Source organism: Leptinotarsa decemlineata, unplaced genomic scaffold, assembly GCF_025532065.1.
Source record: "Leptinotarsa decemlineata unplaced genomic scaffold, Ldec_3_MD MMD2_tig00078422_RagTag_RagTag, whole genome shotgun sequence".
NCBI classification, from domain to species: Eukaryota; Metazoa; Arthropoda; class Insecta; order Coleoptera; family Chrysomelidae; genus Leptinotarsa; species Leptinotarsa decemlineata.
The window spans coordinates 21,460,637-21,473,862 of record NW_027412747.1 but is presented as its reverse complement, the minus strand read 5'-3'; the positions used below and the strand labels follow the sequence as shown (position 1 = coordinate 21,473,862).

Genomic DNA, 13,226 nt, shown 5'->3' with positions numbered 1-13,226 from the left:
AAAATCGTTATCTTTCCAGTTGATTTCCATCAGTGGCGCGAAAATTTGTTTTTCCAACCTGTGGTATATAAATATTAGCGTGAGAAGCAACTTGTAGTATTCAAATCACTGTTGAAGAAGCTACTATGTTAGCGAAACATGTCGTGATATATTTTTCAAATAAACTTTGTGGAGATTACACAAAGTGTGATCTCCATTTCAATGAAAAAGGCTTCCTTTGAATATGCATTACAAGAACTCAATTGTAAATGAATTGAATTATTTCCGAACCAGAATTGTCGAACAAAACATGGCTGTTGAATGCTTGGAAGTTAACGAAAACGTTTCAAGTCGTTTAGCGAAATAACTGATAACAAACATTACCATTCAAACGTAATGGCAGAACGAAACCAGTAGCAATGGTGATTGGATGTTTGATAGTTATTTGTGTCACCTCACCAATTTTTGGGTCAGCGACTCTTATCTCTGTCATTCAGGTAAATACGTAACTTTTCTATGTACCCAATTTCCATTTTCCGATAAATGATTCAACTAATAAGTTTTTCTAGAATATATAGGTCTATGATTCATTTATAAACCATATTCAAGACTGAAATACTCATATATGATATCAAACAACATTTGAAAAAGATGTTTTTCCGCCTATTTATTAGTTTTGAGTTTTCCATATCCTGGATTCTTACAAATTTCCAGCTGTTTTTGAGGAGAAATCAAATTGCTATGGGTTTTCCCGATGAATATGTGTTCTAATATTTTCATATCCGGGCCATTTTTTTGGCTGTTCACGCTTTCCTATCTTGAAAACGTTAAGGCCTATAAGGTCGAAAAAAATCAGATAAAAGTTTACTATTTTGGTGAACTAGAATAATCTCCTTTCAGATTGGGAATATCAATGGTTGTTTTTAGAATATTCGCCAAAAACTGAATTTGTCGAATTCTTTATTTTTGGCCGACGTTTTCCTCAACATACAGTAAAGATGAAAATCTCAAAGTAAAAAACATTATCTCGATTTGGAGAAATCTAGCTCTCCTATTTTCATGAAGGAATATTTTTTTGAACTGAGAAACATAATCTCTCAAGTTGAATTTGTATCATTATTTCAATTTATATTTCTACACCTACCTGTAGGAATATAAATTACTAGCTATTGTCTGCTCTTATATTAACGTACAGCCGAAGTTACAAAACCTAGAATCTTGAAATATGCAGGTAGGTTCTTTGTGTAACGTAAATAATCATCAAGATAAGAAATCAGGAATTTCCACCCCCAAGAGGGAAAATAGGGGTTCAAAATTTTTATTGAATTTCGTCAGTTTTGAAGTTGAAAACTTGAAGTTTTGGAATAATGAAAAAATATTGTAACTATTTTTTTTTAAATGAACTGTCATGAAACTTAATATATCTAACCGAATTCTTCGCGGGCAACAACTAGTCTTTCATATATCACATTGTGTAGCAACCCTATGAATGATATCTGTTTCAATTCCTCAACAAATGTCCGTAGTTCAGATTGATTTTCGTATAATTCAATATCCATATAGAAGTATTTGTTGTGAAAATACTTTTTCTTCCATGCATTTCGATGTTTATGTAAAAATAGTTGTATATTTGGAAGTTTTCCACCATTTCTCTCTAATGATGGATAATTAAAGGGCTAAAAAACTTTTTTCCCGACAGTATCGTTTTTGTATTAGTATTATTACTAGTATTTACTCTGAAAATAATCACAAATAAAAAAAGAACTCACCCCACAGAAGCACTATATGAATAAACATTGACTTTAGACATAAGGCAACTGTACTTCTTCAGAACTATTATAATGCAACACAAAAATAAACATGAACTCAGAAAAATTCAACACCATTATGCAACTTGCCACAAAATGAATTCAACTTATGTACCAGAATTAGAGAAAAATACTTCACAAAAGTGTTATACTCGGCTGTATAATCTTATTCCAGCACATATCAAAACTATCTTTGGCATTAATATGTTCAAAAATAAGCTTAAAGCTTGGATCTCAGGTTTGCCACGAGCACAGATACACCAATATGTTGATGTGAAAAATACATATTACTACAATGTATAAATGTCTGTAGAAGATGTATGTGATTAGAGTTATGTAATCTGTAGGTCAATTTCTCCATGGTTTGTTTGTTTTTTTCATTTTAAAAAAATAGGGTATTTGTTTGATTGATGTGTGAGTGATGTTCGATGTAATTTACCTATTGCGATTGTTTCATTATAGGTATAACCTAAATGTTTGATATCACAATATTGAAAGTTTTATAAAAAATAGAATAAAAATTAAAAAAAAAGCACATAGTTACTTTTATTATAGAACAAAGCATTGCAAAAAAAAATTTGAAAATAATTTGTTCATAACAATTTTTTTCAATAAACAATTGAAAAAAGAATTAAAAACAAAGTTTCTTCAAAACCTTGGAGAACAATGAAATTTGTGATTAAAAAAAAAACGGTTCCTTGATTTTAATATTTAGTTGCAAAAAAACAATTGTTAATAACAAACGCATTTTTTAGCAAAAAAGAATTTTTTTTAAGAAACCATTTTTTTTCTGAATATCATGATTTTTGTCCATCAACATAATGCAAAAAAAAATTTTGGAATTGCTCATAAACAATGTATTTGTTTATAATAAATTTATTAACAATAGCTATAAAAAATAAAAAAAAAATTTTAATTAGTTTTTAGCCATGAGACACTGAAACAATAAAGAAGAAAAAAAAATTGTAATGTATTTTTTATAAAATTATGATTTTCAATTGTTAATAAAAAAATAGAAAATGATTTTTTTTATTTTGGCAACGTTAATCTATTTTTTTGCCTATTAAGGATAACTTCACCGAAGGGAAAAAATGCCAGGGTTTTAGTTTAATCATTATAGGGGTTTTTATATAAACTTTCAATTCAGAAAAAGTTATTAATTAACAAATTTATAATTAACGTTGAAATTGGAATAAAAATTTTTTGACTGTGGATTATTGTTCATTGATGTATCCCAACATTACATGAATTTTTTCATTCCTTAATATTCACATTTATTATGTTTAAATAATTTTTTTTTGTTTTTATGCCAGAGTGACGAAAGGCGCGCGGAAGTCAGACTACCCGCTTATTTTCAGGGCTGTGTAAAAATTATAAGTAATCGAGATACAGTTTCGAGAGTTGAGACTTTTTTACGCAAATTCATTGATCTTTTCAAATCTTCTTTCAAATTTCCAAAATTTTGAAAATTTTCCGAGATATTAAGAAAAAACTAAAGCCCAATTTTTTTTTTCACTCAATCGTCTATAACTTTTGTAAATTTCATCGGCGCGTTTTCGGACCTTCCCTCAAAGTTTTTAGGCAAAAATACGAATCGAATGACACCTTGGTCGTAATTTTTGGACAGGACTGAAAAATGTCACCAAAAAGAGCTAAATCGGGTACATGTGAACCAGACTATAGAGCACAGATACACCCATATGTTGATGTGAAAAATACATATTACTACAATATATATATATATATATATATATATATATATATATATATATTTATATATATATATAATATATATATATATATATATATATATATATATATATATATATATATATATATATATATATATATGCTGAACTGGTTTTTCCGGGTATATGATCCGTGTATGTGATATTATCTCTAATTAGATAATTAGAGATAATATCACATACACGGATCATATACCCGGAAAAACCAGTTCAGCATATTCCTATCCGTGAAACCTTCAGATTTTATATATATATATATATATATATATATATATATATATATATATATATATATATATATATATATATATATGTCTGTAGAAGATGTATGTGATTAGAGTTATGTAATCTGTAGGTCAACTTCTCCATGGTTTGTTTGTTTTTTTTCCATTTTTAAAACATAGGGTATTTGTTAGATTGATGTGTGAGTTATATTCGATGTAATTTACCTATTGCGATTGTTTCATTATATATAGGTATAACCTAAATGTTTCATTTATAATAACTATATGTTATCTTGATGTGATATCTGTATATAATTTTCCTAGTGCTTTTTCTGTTCATGCTAAATGTTTCTATTCATATTGACTATATATGATTTCAATGTAATATCTGCATACAATTTGTCTAGTACTTTTTTTGTTCATACCGAAAGAAACTTTATGTTTTATATTTCATTCATTATAATCTATTATATATTAAAATGACATAGCCCACGCACAGGTACATCCTTATGTGGGAACTATATTTATTCGTCGTTAACTGAGACTATCGTGTATTTCAAATTGAATGGCAAATAAATTTTATTATTATATTTCGCTCAGATCTTTCAATATATCCTACATTTTATGATGAGATGAAAAATTTTGTAAAACAGGTGTTCCGGCATGGTCAAAGAACTCCAACAAAACACTATCCCAATGATCCTTATTCAGATCCTCTCAATTGGCCTGTGGCTCCTGGACAGTTGACGAATGTGAGTATTTCAACTGTATTTCAACACAATATTGATGATAGGAAGAATCTTATACAAATATTTGACAAATGAATTAATACTCCTTTCTGATTTATTTTTTCTTTTTTAATCAATTTTGGCAGCTGCTGTCACCAGATGCAGACTCATTCACATCAAAATTGGGAAGTTAGGCAATTCCGAAAAAGCTGTAGGGTTCGTGCCGGTCGCAAAACGGCCGGTCTTTATGAAATCTGATCATTTGGTATACCTACTTATATTCTCTCACATTATGTGGTTCCAGAACTGGATTTTAATCTCAATTAAAATGCTTTTCATTCACTATTCTCTTCTCGATAGATTGACAAAAAGTCTCTTACTTGTTTTTGCTCTCTTAACTTCATCTTACTCTACGAGGATGGTATTTTTCTCAGTCCTAGAGAAAATAAAAGTCCGAAATTTCAAACATAAAGTATAATGAGTTAGACAATGGCTCCATGGACAAAATAATGCAAACAACGTGTACAATCTTCAATAAAAAAACTGTTAAATCCTATGAAATTAAAGAAAATAGAACACATAATATGCCGCCAATTTGACTGTACTATTTACTAATAATTCAACCTGTTGAAAAACTACAACTGCATCAACTCGGTTTTACTTTCACTTTTGGGAGAGTGGTGTATAACTTTAAATTTGTTTGATTTATGAAGACAATTTTCCTCTTTTGAAGTAGAATATCTAGGAATTTATGAACTATTTCAACTTGATATAGGTGCTGTTGCCAATATGTGAATTAGAAACAAATCCCTTTAAAAATTAAAGTACAAAATTTGAAACATCAATTTGAATACCTACTTTTCGAAGTGAATTTGAAAAACTCATGAATTAAACTCAACTTCACTCTTTTCAAACTTGCATTTGCTGTATGTAATAACCCAAATTGAGGAACATCCCCCATTGTTATATTGTTTTCGATATTCAATGTATCATATTAGGGTAGTGAGTTGGCATAGCACGAGAATGATATAAAGAATGTTTTTTCGTGATTAATCGCGAAGCATTCAAAAAGTTTACTCATGCCATCTTCTACTTTACTTTTGAGGTCATTCCAGCTATCAGCATTGTACAATACTGCTGACGATACTGCAAACGATGCTACCACAAGTATTGTGTCGCCAATATGTCATTGATAAATATTGTGAAGAGAATTGACCCCAAAACTGTTCTTTGCGGTACCCCGCTTTTCACAATTATTTTTTCACAGACAACGTTATCAATTTTCGCGTTATGCTCTCTGTCTTCGAGATAACGCTCCATGAGATTGAATGTGTTTACTCTGAAACCTATATCTTTCAAGGTCGCCAACAGTTGTGAGTGTGTATAATGTATGTATGCTCTTGAAAAAATAAGATGAATGAATTTTGGTACCGAAAAGAAGGTGTGAAAGTCAAGAAAATATTTTATAAGTGGTATAAGCCTCTGACATGCAAGTTTTTCTGAAATTTTAGGCATGAAGTGTGTGTCAGTAAAGTTCATTCCAAAATTGCTGATTTTTTATCAAAAAAACCATCACATGAGCATCACCTAGGAATTGTTGAATGACGTCAATTGCCATCCAGATTCCCTTGAAAGGGTCATAACTGGTGACGAGTCATGGATATATTGTTGTGACATCGAAAGTAAAGTCTCATCGTCCCAAAAAAGTACGCCCATTTCGATCAAATGTCAAGGGTTTGCTCAATATTTTCTTCGATTTCCGTGGCTTACTTCATAAAGAGTCCGTGCTACATGGTCGTACAACCAATGAGGAGTATCACCTTGAAGTCATGCTTCGCTTGCGAGAAGCAATACAAAGAAAATGTCCGGTATTGTGGAATAACAATTCGTGGCTTTTGCATCACGATAATGCACCTGCTCACTCGTTATTGCTTGTTCATAACCAAAAACAACACCGTGATCATGCCTCAGCCACCGTATTGCCAGATTCAGCCCCCTGCGACTCTTTCATATTCTCAAGATCGGAAAGCCCCATGAAAGAACGGCGTTTTGCGACGATTGAGGAGATAAAAATCGAATCGCTGAGGTAGCTCAAGGACATACCAAATCGTTCACGCTGGCACAAGTCTGAAAAAGACTACTTTGAAAAGAAAAATGAAAAATTGATCAATGAACGAATATATTTTGGAAAAATGAAAATTCACCTTATTTTTTTACCGGACTGTTGAGGGAGCCCACGATGCAAAATGGGGATTTACTCGAGCGCCATAGAGACATATTAGGTTGCAGAGTTTAGATGATGAGAAGAAAAAATTTTATATAATATATAACTTTTTATCGGTGGGGTAAGCGGCTATAGATTTTTAAATATGTAAAAAAAATACTGTTGCATGGAAATACTCGAGCGCGTCAAATATTGAGAGCAGCAATGTCGTACGTGTTTTTAATAATGTTCGTATGTTAATCTGATCGTTTGCATGACGCGAGTGGTTGTACGTAAGGGTTAAATGTGAAAAAAAAATTAATCGAGCACGTCAGATTTTCTGAGAGGGTGTTAAGTATTACAAAATCTGACGATTTCGATCTGACGCAAACTCGCGGCCATTATTATAATGGGCAAATAAAATTGTCATTTCGAAATACTCAAGCGCGTCAGATTAAGATATATATCGTTCATCTTTATGTTCTAGACGTGCTGTCTCATAATCTGACGATTATCTAGAGGGATTCGCCTAATCTGACAAAAAATGTTTTTTTTCAACTTTTGGTAAATCATTGAACTTAATTAATTGAAAAGCTCAGGAAATAGCATGCAAATGAATAAATGTATGTTTTTTGAGTATGATACCTTCTTGTATTCAAAAGAAAATAATTTAAAAAAATGATAAAAAAAATTTTTTCATAATTAATTTATTAATTAATCATCATTTTCATCACGAACGATTCTCTGTGATCAGCTGTGATGGCGTCATGGCAACAGAATTCAGAGTGGGGACGGAGTGAGAGAGTAATAGATAGAGAAAAAGTGAAAGAGGATTACAAACTCGAATAGGTATCACACAGCTGCACGCATTAAACTTTATCGACGAATTTTTGTTATTTCGTCTTGCGGAAATCGTCAGATTATATATTTTTCGTTATCCTTGAATTATTCCCTTCAAAATAAAATAATTAGCTACGCTCGAGAATGTTGAAATGATGTTATTTTGTTACAACTTTGCTGCCCTCCCCTTTCTTCACGTCACTCTCAAACTGTCAGATTACTGGAATATACACTTTTTAGCATGTAATTAACTCACCCTACCTTAATCTGACGCGCTCGGGAATTTCGGATTTTCGGAATTTCGGATCCTTTATCCTTCACGGGCGGCCTTATATATGGAGCTCTTATTTGGTGGAGGTACTTAACCGAGTACAAGGTATCCCCCTGTATAATAATCTGCCGCGCTTTAGTAAATCACGAAATCACCGCTCGGGCTCCCCTATTATCAATTTGGCGTTTTTTCCCAACAATTTTGACCGCTAAACCACAATCAAACGATTTGTTTTCCAGGTAGGCAAAGAACAACTCTACAACCTCGGCAAATTCACAAGGGAGAGATACAAGGAATCATTACCAGTTGCTTACTCCCCTGACTTCATTCACGCCGAAACCACAGAATTTGACAGAACGCACATGTCAGCTCAGTGCTATCTCCAGGGGCTATTTCCTCCAACAATAAAGGAATTATGGAATCCACGTATTTTCTGGAGTCCCATTCCCGTTCATCCCACAAAAGTGGTCACCACCTTTCAACCATGCGCTCAAAGAAGTAAAGAACACGACAAAGTGTTGAACGAGGAACCTTACTTCAAAAACATCGATGCGACCTATGCCAGTACCTACGAGTATCTCAGCGAACATGCTGGATTTAACCAGACCACATTATCTGACACTTTTTTCATATATGATACCCTTTTCATTGAGAATGAATTTGGTTTCGTTGCACCTCCGTGGACCGAACGAATTTTTCCAGAACCCCTTGAGACTCTGGTGGAATATTATCTAGAAGTTGATGGTTTCAATGAGAAACTACGTCGTCTGAGTGAGTAATAATATTCTTATTCTCGATTCATGTCTCATGATAGTGACTTTTTGACTGTCAACGAAGTCTGATAATGGCAGATTTCAAAGATTATCAGATGCATGGAAGTAGTTTTTAGGAAATACTGTCCTCAAGAAAATCTCATTCACATTTATCATATTCTTGATTTTTTGTTTTATTGAAATGGCAAATAGTTCTTTTCTTCAGTACTTTGTATGAAGGCAGAGTCTTGTTTCAGATTTTCAATAGGTTTGTTCTGGTTCTAACATCACAAAACGTTTATAAACTGCGCAAGACATGGTGCGTACAAACTAAAAATCTCAAACAGTCCGAAACAGTCTCGGACACTTGTTTGAACCAGAACGCTTTTGAGGAGACCACTGTGCCACCTATCGTATATATGAAGAGATGAAGACGAGAAAATACTATTAATCATGTCCATTTTGTTATGTAGCGTATCCCTATAGGCAGTTCAAATGTTATCTACCCTCAATCATCAATTATTCAAATCAAATAAATAAAATTACATCCTAGCAAATAGCCCAAACAAATTTCCACATGAATGCGCATAAGGAACGGGAACAGTTCTCAACAGTTCTGCCTCGGGAGCAAGAACGATTCGGGACGGTTCAAAACAGTTTAGGATCATTTCGCAGTCAAAACCAGAACAGAGGATTCATCAGTTTGAAATTATCATCAATAAACCAGAACGCTCAATATCAACTGCGCATGATCCTGACGTCCTAGAACCTGAATTGCGCAGAACCAGAACAAACCTAATATAATTCACATCGAGAAACCTTTTGAATTTCACTAGTTCGGACGTCCATTGTCTAGTATATAAAATGATTTGAAATCCCTGAAACGACTAAAAAAAAAGAATTAAAAATAAATAGCTGTAAATAACAATTATATTAGGCAAAAAAACCTGGAATGAAATAATAGTGAAATAAAATGCAAGTAAAATTGAACAGTTGAACAAAAATTAAAAATAAAGAAATACAAACTTAAAATAAAGAGATTTCAAGCCAAGTAAGTTCATGCCATTTCGATTGTTAGTATCCACGATCGTCTTCGGGTGATGACTGGACTGATTCCTCCGAGAGATGAGTATTTATAGGTCAATCGGGTGCTTATCCCCGCTTTCCATTTTTTCCGGTTCACTGGTTCAGTGGGAGATGACCGTTTGGCAAGAGTTGGCCATTTTTCGCTTGATGATGGGTTTCCATATGTTGCGTATTTCGGCGCTGGCTCGGCTGAATACGTTGTTGGACAACATGTATACGGCTTCCTTGAATTTTCTCCTAAACCAATGTTTCTCTCTGTGTAAGATCTCAGTTCGGGACCACTCGATGTTGTGTTGATGGGTCCAAACATGGTCTGCTATTCCTGATTTGCTGGTTTCCCCTCGCTGTGTGTGTTTTTTGCGCTCGGCAAAACGAATATTCAATGGCCTCTCAGTTCCACCAATATAGGATTTTCCGCACTCACAGGGTATACGGTAAATGCAATTCTTGGAATCGCAGTCCGCGTTTGGTGGCCTGGTTTTGGTGAGGCTGCTACCGATAGTGTTCCCAGATCTGAAGCAGGTTTTGTATTGTATTTGGAACCAATTCTGCTTATCCTCTCCGATAATCCTCTGATGTAGAAAAGTGCAAGCACTGGTTGTGACGGCTTCTCTTCCTTGCTAGGCCCCTGCTGTCTTTCAGCCAAAATATTTTTTACCATTGCTTTGGGGTAGCCATTACGTTGAAAATCATTTTTGATGATGTCTAGTTCCCTGTCGAGACCATCCTACGGTCTAATAGAGTCTTGATGATTCTTCTTCTACTTAATTGATGGTGGCTGGATTCGTGGTTCAGATACTGTCTCTGTTTCCCACTTAGTGTCGGTCCTCTTCACCAAAACGTCTGAGAATGGCAATTCGCTGTGGATCGCCATAGTTCCATATTATTAACAACATATCTTTTCCAGAATCGAGATTTCTCGTGGGCTTCTTCAATGGCCAGAGTTTCAAACCACTCCATATATATGTTGGCTATGACTGGTGAAAGTGGCGATCCCATTGGCAGTCCCTCATCTTCTGTAAATAATTCGCCCTTCAGTTGGGAATAACAGTTTCGTAAACAGCACTCTAGTAATTCCATAATTACTTATTCAGTTAGATTCGTTCTCTGTTTCAGGTTCCCGTCTTCGGATAGCTTTCTCTATATGTTTTGAAGTGCTTCTTCGACCGGAACGTTGGTGTAAAGGCTTTCCACGTTGAAACTAATTAGTTGATTTTCTTGTGTGACTTCAATCGACCCTGGTAATTCGACAAAAATGCCTGGAACCTGAAATTCTTCGCAAAAGACAAAGTTTCTCCTTGTAACTCGATACGTCATCAACCTCTGGATGAAATTTGAAACAGTTTCGGGCAGATGAGTATCAGATTCTGAGCGCTCACGTCTGAGGACCTACTGATCAAACTTTGGCGCCATGATTTGTCATATCGTTTGTTCATCGCTCTTCAACTTTCTTTGAAATCTTTTCTCACAAATAGTCATCAATTTCTCTCAGATGGATAGTCCAATAAAGTCCTAGGGAATCGTTTTATCTTCATCCTCTTCCCATCACGCAGTGGAGAACGCAGAAATCCAAAATCTTGATGAATATCAGATAACAGAGAAGATCTGTTATAACCTGCAGTTTGATATGTTGGTAGCCAGGTAAACTCAGGCATCATTTCTCCTCAATTAGCTAGACGCCTCAGCAAATTCTATTTATTGATAAAACTCAAGTGGAACATTCTTTGGGATATTTCTTATACGAATTGACTCGACCATTTCCCTGTTTGGAAACCGAAACAGGATGTCCAACCTTGATCACTTGGAGCAACGAAATGAGGTTGAAGAACTTTTTTTTTCTGACTGAGATGCTAGATTCTTCCCATAGTGATTTGAGTCAAGGGTGTGCCAAAAAATACACCTGCTCATCGATCAGAGGTTCAAGTCAACACTCTTTGAAGTGCAGTTTTCAAAAAAAATCACTTCGTCTTCGTGGAGTTAACTCTTTGAGTCAATTCCTCCGATTGGATGAAATCCTCACCTGATTGAAGTCAATGCAAGACGGTATTTTGAATTAGCTGCTGAATTAGAAGCAGCCAATTCATAGGATATACTCATTAATTATCATACAAAATCTCTAGAACTCAACATTATCATTAGATTGAAATGCACTCTGACTTGTGTTACTTAGCTCTTGGTTCATCCACTTCCATAGAAATTATTGTCGATGGAGAGATTCACTTCAGATATATCATTCCATAGAAACCAATTTGTCTAAGATGATATATTTCAACTTCACTTTCCAGGTGCTGGACCATTCCTCAACGAGGTAATAGAACACTTTGAAAAAATGGAGCAAGATCCCACAAGTGCAAAGTTCTTTCGTGTGTATAGCGCCCATGATATCACCATCGTAGAAATTCTTTCAGCTCTGGGGGCGTTCCAACCACACTTTCCCTATTTTGCCAGCACGATATACTTCGAATTGCGGAAAACTTCCGAAGAATCCTATGTCAATATTTATTACAAGCAGAAGGATACCATTCAGGAAATAACTCCGTCAGGATGTTCGAAGTTCAACTGTCCTCTGAAAGAGCTGAAGAGGAATCTTGGCGAATTGCTAGTCAGTGTTGAAACATGGAAAGAAGAGTGTGAAGAATGAACTGAATATTATTAGTTACGTTGACAACTTGAACTAGTTTAAGTAATATGTTAGTGAAATATAAGAAATGAGTTCGGAAATGAAGAATATTTTGAGTAGTAAAGTCGATATTTGCATCTTCAATAAATTGACTGATTTAAATTTCCGACTGTCTAGGGGGCTACCTAATGATAATTGAAAAATTGAAACCAATAATTTGAATCTACACATTTTGATACTATCAAGATCGTTGATGAACTAGTTTATTGAAAAAGAGTTGAATATCATGATAATCCGGGCAATCTAGACATTGGAAGGTACATAAATTTACAACGAGCTGCAAACGCGTGTTATTGTTAAAACATAGTTGAAAATAAGATTTTGAAATTCCGAATGATTGCGATGCATAGAAAACAATTTATTCGAGGTCAGAGGTCAAAAATCTCGAAAAAAAATTGTTTTTCGCGATTTTCAGGAATACGGTGAGTTTTATCAAGAAATAACTTCAGATAAAAATTGTAGATCATAAAATTCTCTACAAAAATGTGTCGATACTTTTTTTTGGTAGAGCCACCGTTTCTGAGATACGACGAGTCAAATAGTTGTAAAAGTTGTACTCGTCTTTATATGCACATGTTTCCACGCCACTTATGAGGTAGTGTACTTAGCGCATTTTTTTCAACTTTGTTTCCCCAGTAGGCCTATTCCACATGTCTGTTGTGATTCTGTCAAATTGAAAACTTGCATAATAAAACATATTAGGAAGGATTGAAAATTATAAAAATTGAAATTAAAAAAATGTAAAAATTTATTCATCTGAGTCATAACCTTCAAATACTTCTTCTTGCCGTTCTTCTTCTTGGTCTTTTTCTTCTTTTTCTTCTTCTTGATCTTCTCCTTCTTCTTGATGTTCATCCTAGGTGTAGGTAAACTGCGTCAAGGGTGATGTATCGCATGTTTCCTCGTT

The 13,226-nt window shown here is 34.1% G+C and overlaps 1 protein-coding gene across 1 annotated transcript; it reads left to right on the top strand.

Annotated features, from left to right (window-relative positions):
• The first annotated feature begins 212 nt into the window (after positions 1-212).
• Positions 213-12,383, top strand: LOC111513540 (lysosomal acid phosphatase). Its single transcript, XM_074186134.1, has 4 exons — positions 213-476; positions 4,413-4,511; positions 8,041-8,572; positions 11,925-12,383. The coding sequence occupies exons 1-4, from the start codon at positions 399-401 to the stop codon at positions 12,278-12,280; spliced, it is 1,065 nt and encodes a 354-aa protein (XP_074042235.1). The 5' UTR covers positions 213-398; the 3' UTR covers positions 12,281-12,383.
• Positions 12,384-13,226: the final 843 nt, after the last annotated feature.

Coding starts and splice junctions, on each gene's coding strand:
- LOC111513540 (XM_074186134.1), top strand. CDS start 399: ATGGTGATTGGATGTTTGATAGTTATTTGTGTCACCTCACCAATTTTT. Junction 477..4,412: donor CTCTTATCTCTGTCATTCAG/GTAAATACGTAA, acceptor TTTGTAAAACAG/GTGTTCCGGCATGGTCAAAG. Junction 8,573..11,924: donor TGAGAAACTACGTCGTCTGA/GTGAGTAATAAT, acceptor TTCACTTTCCAG/GTGCTGGACCATTCCTCAAC.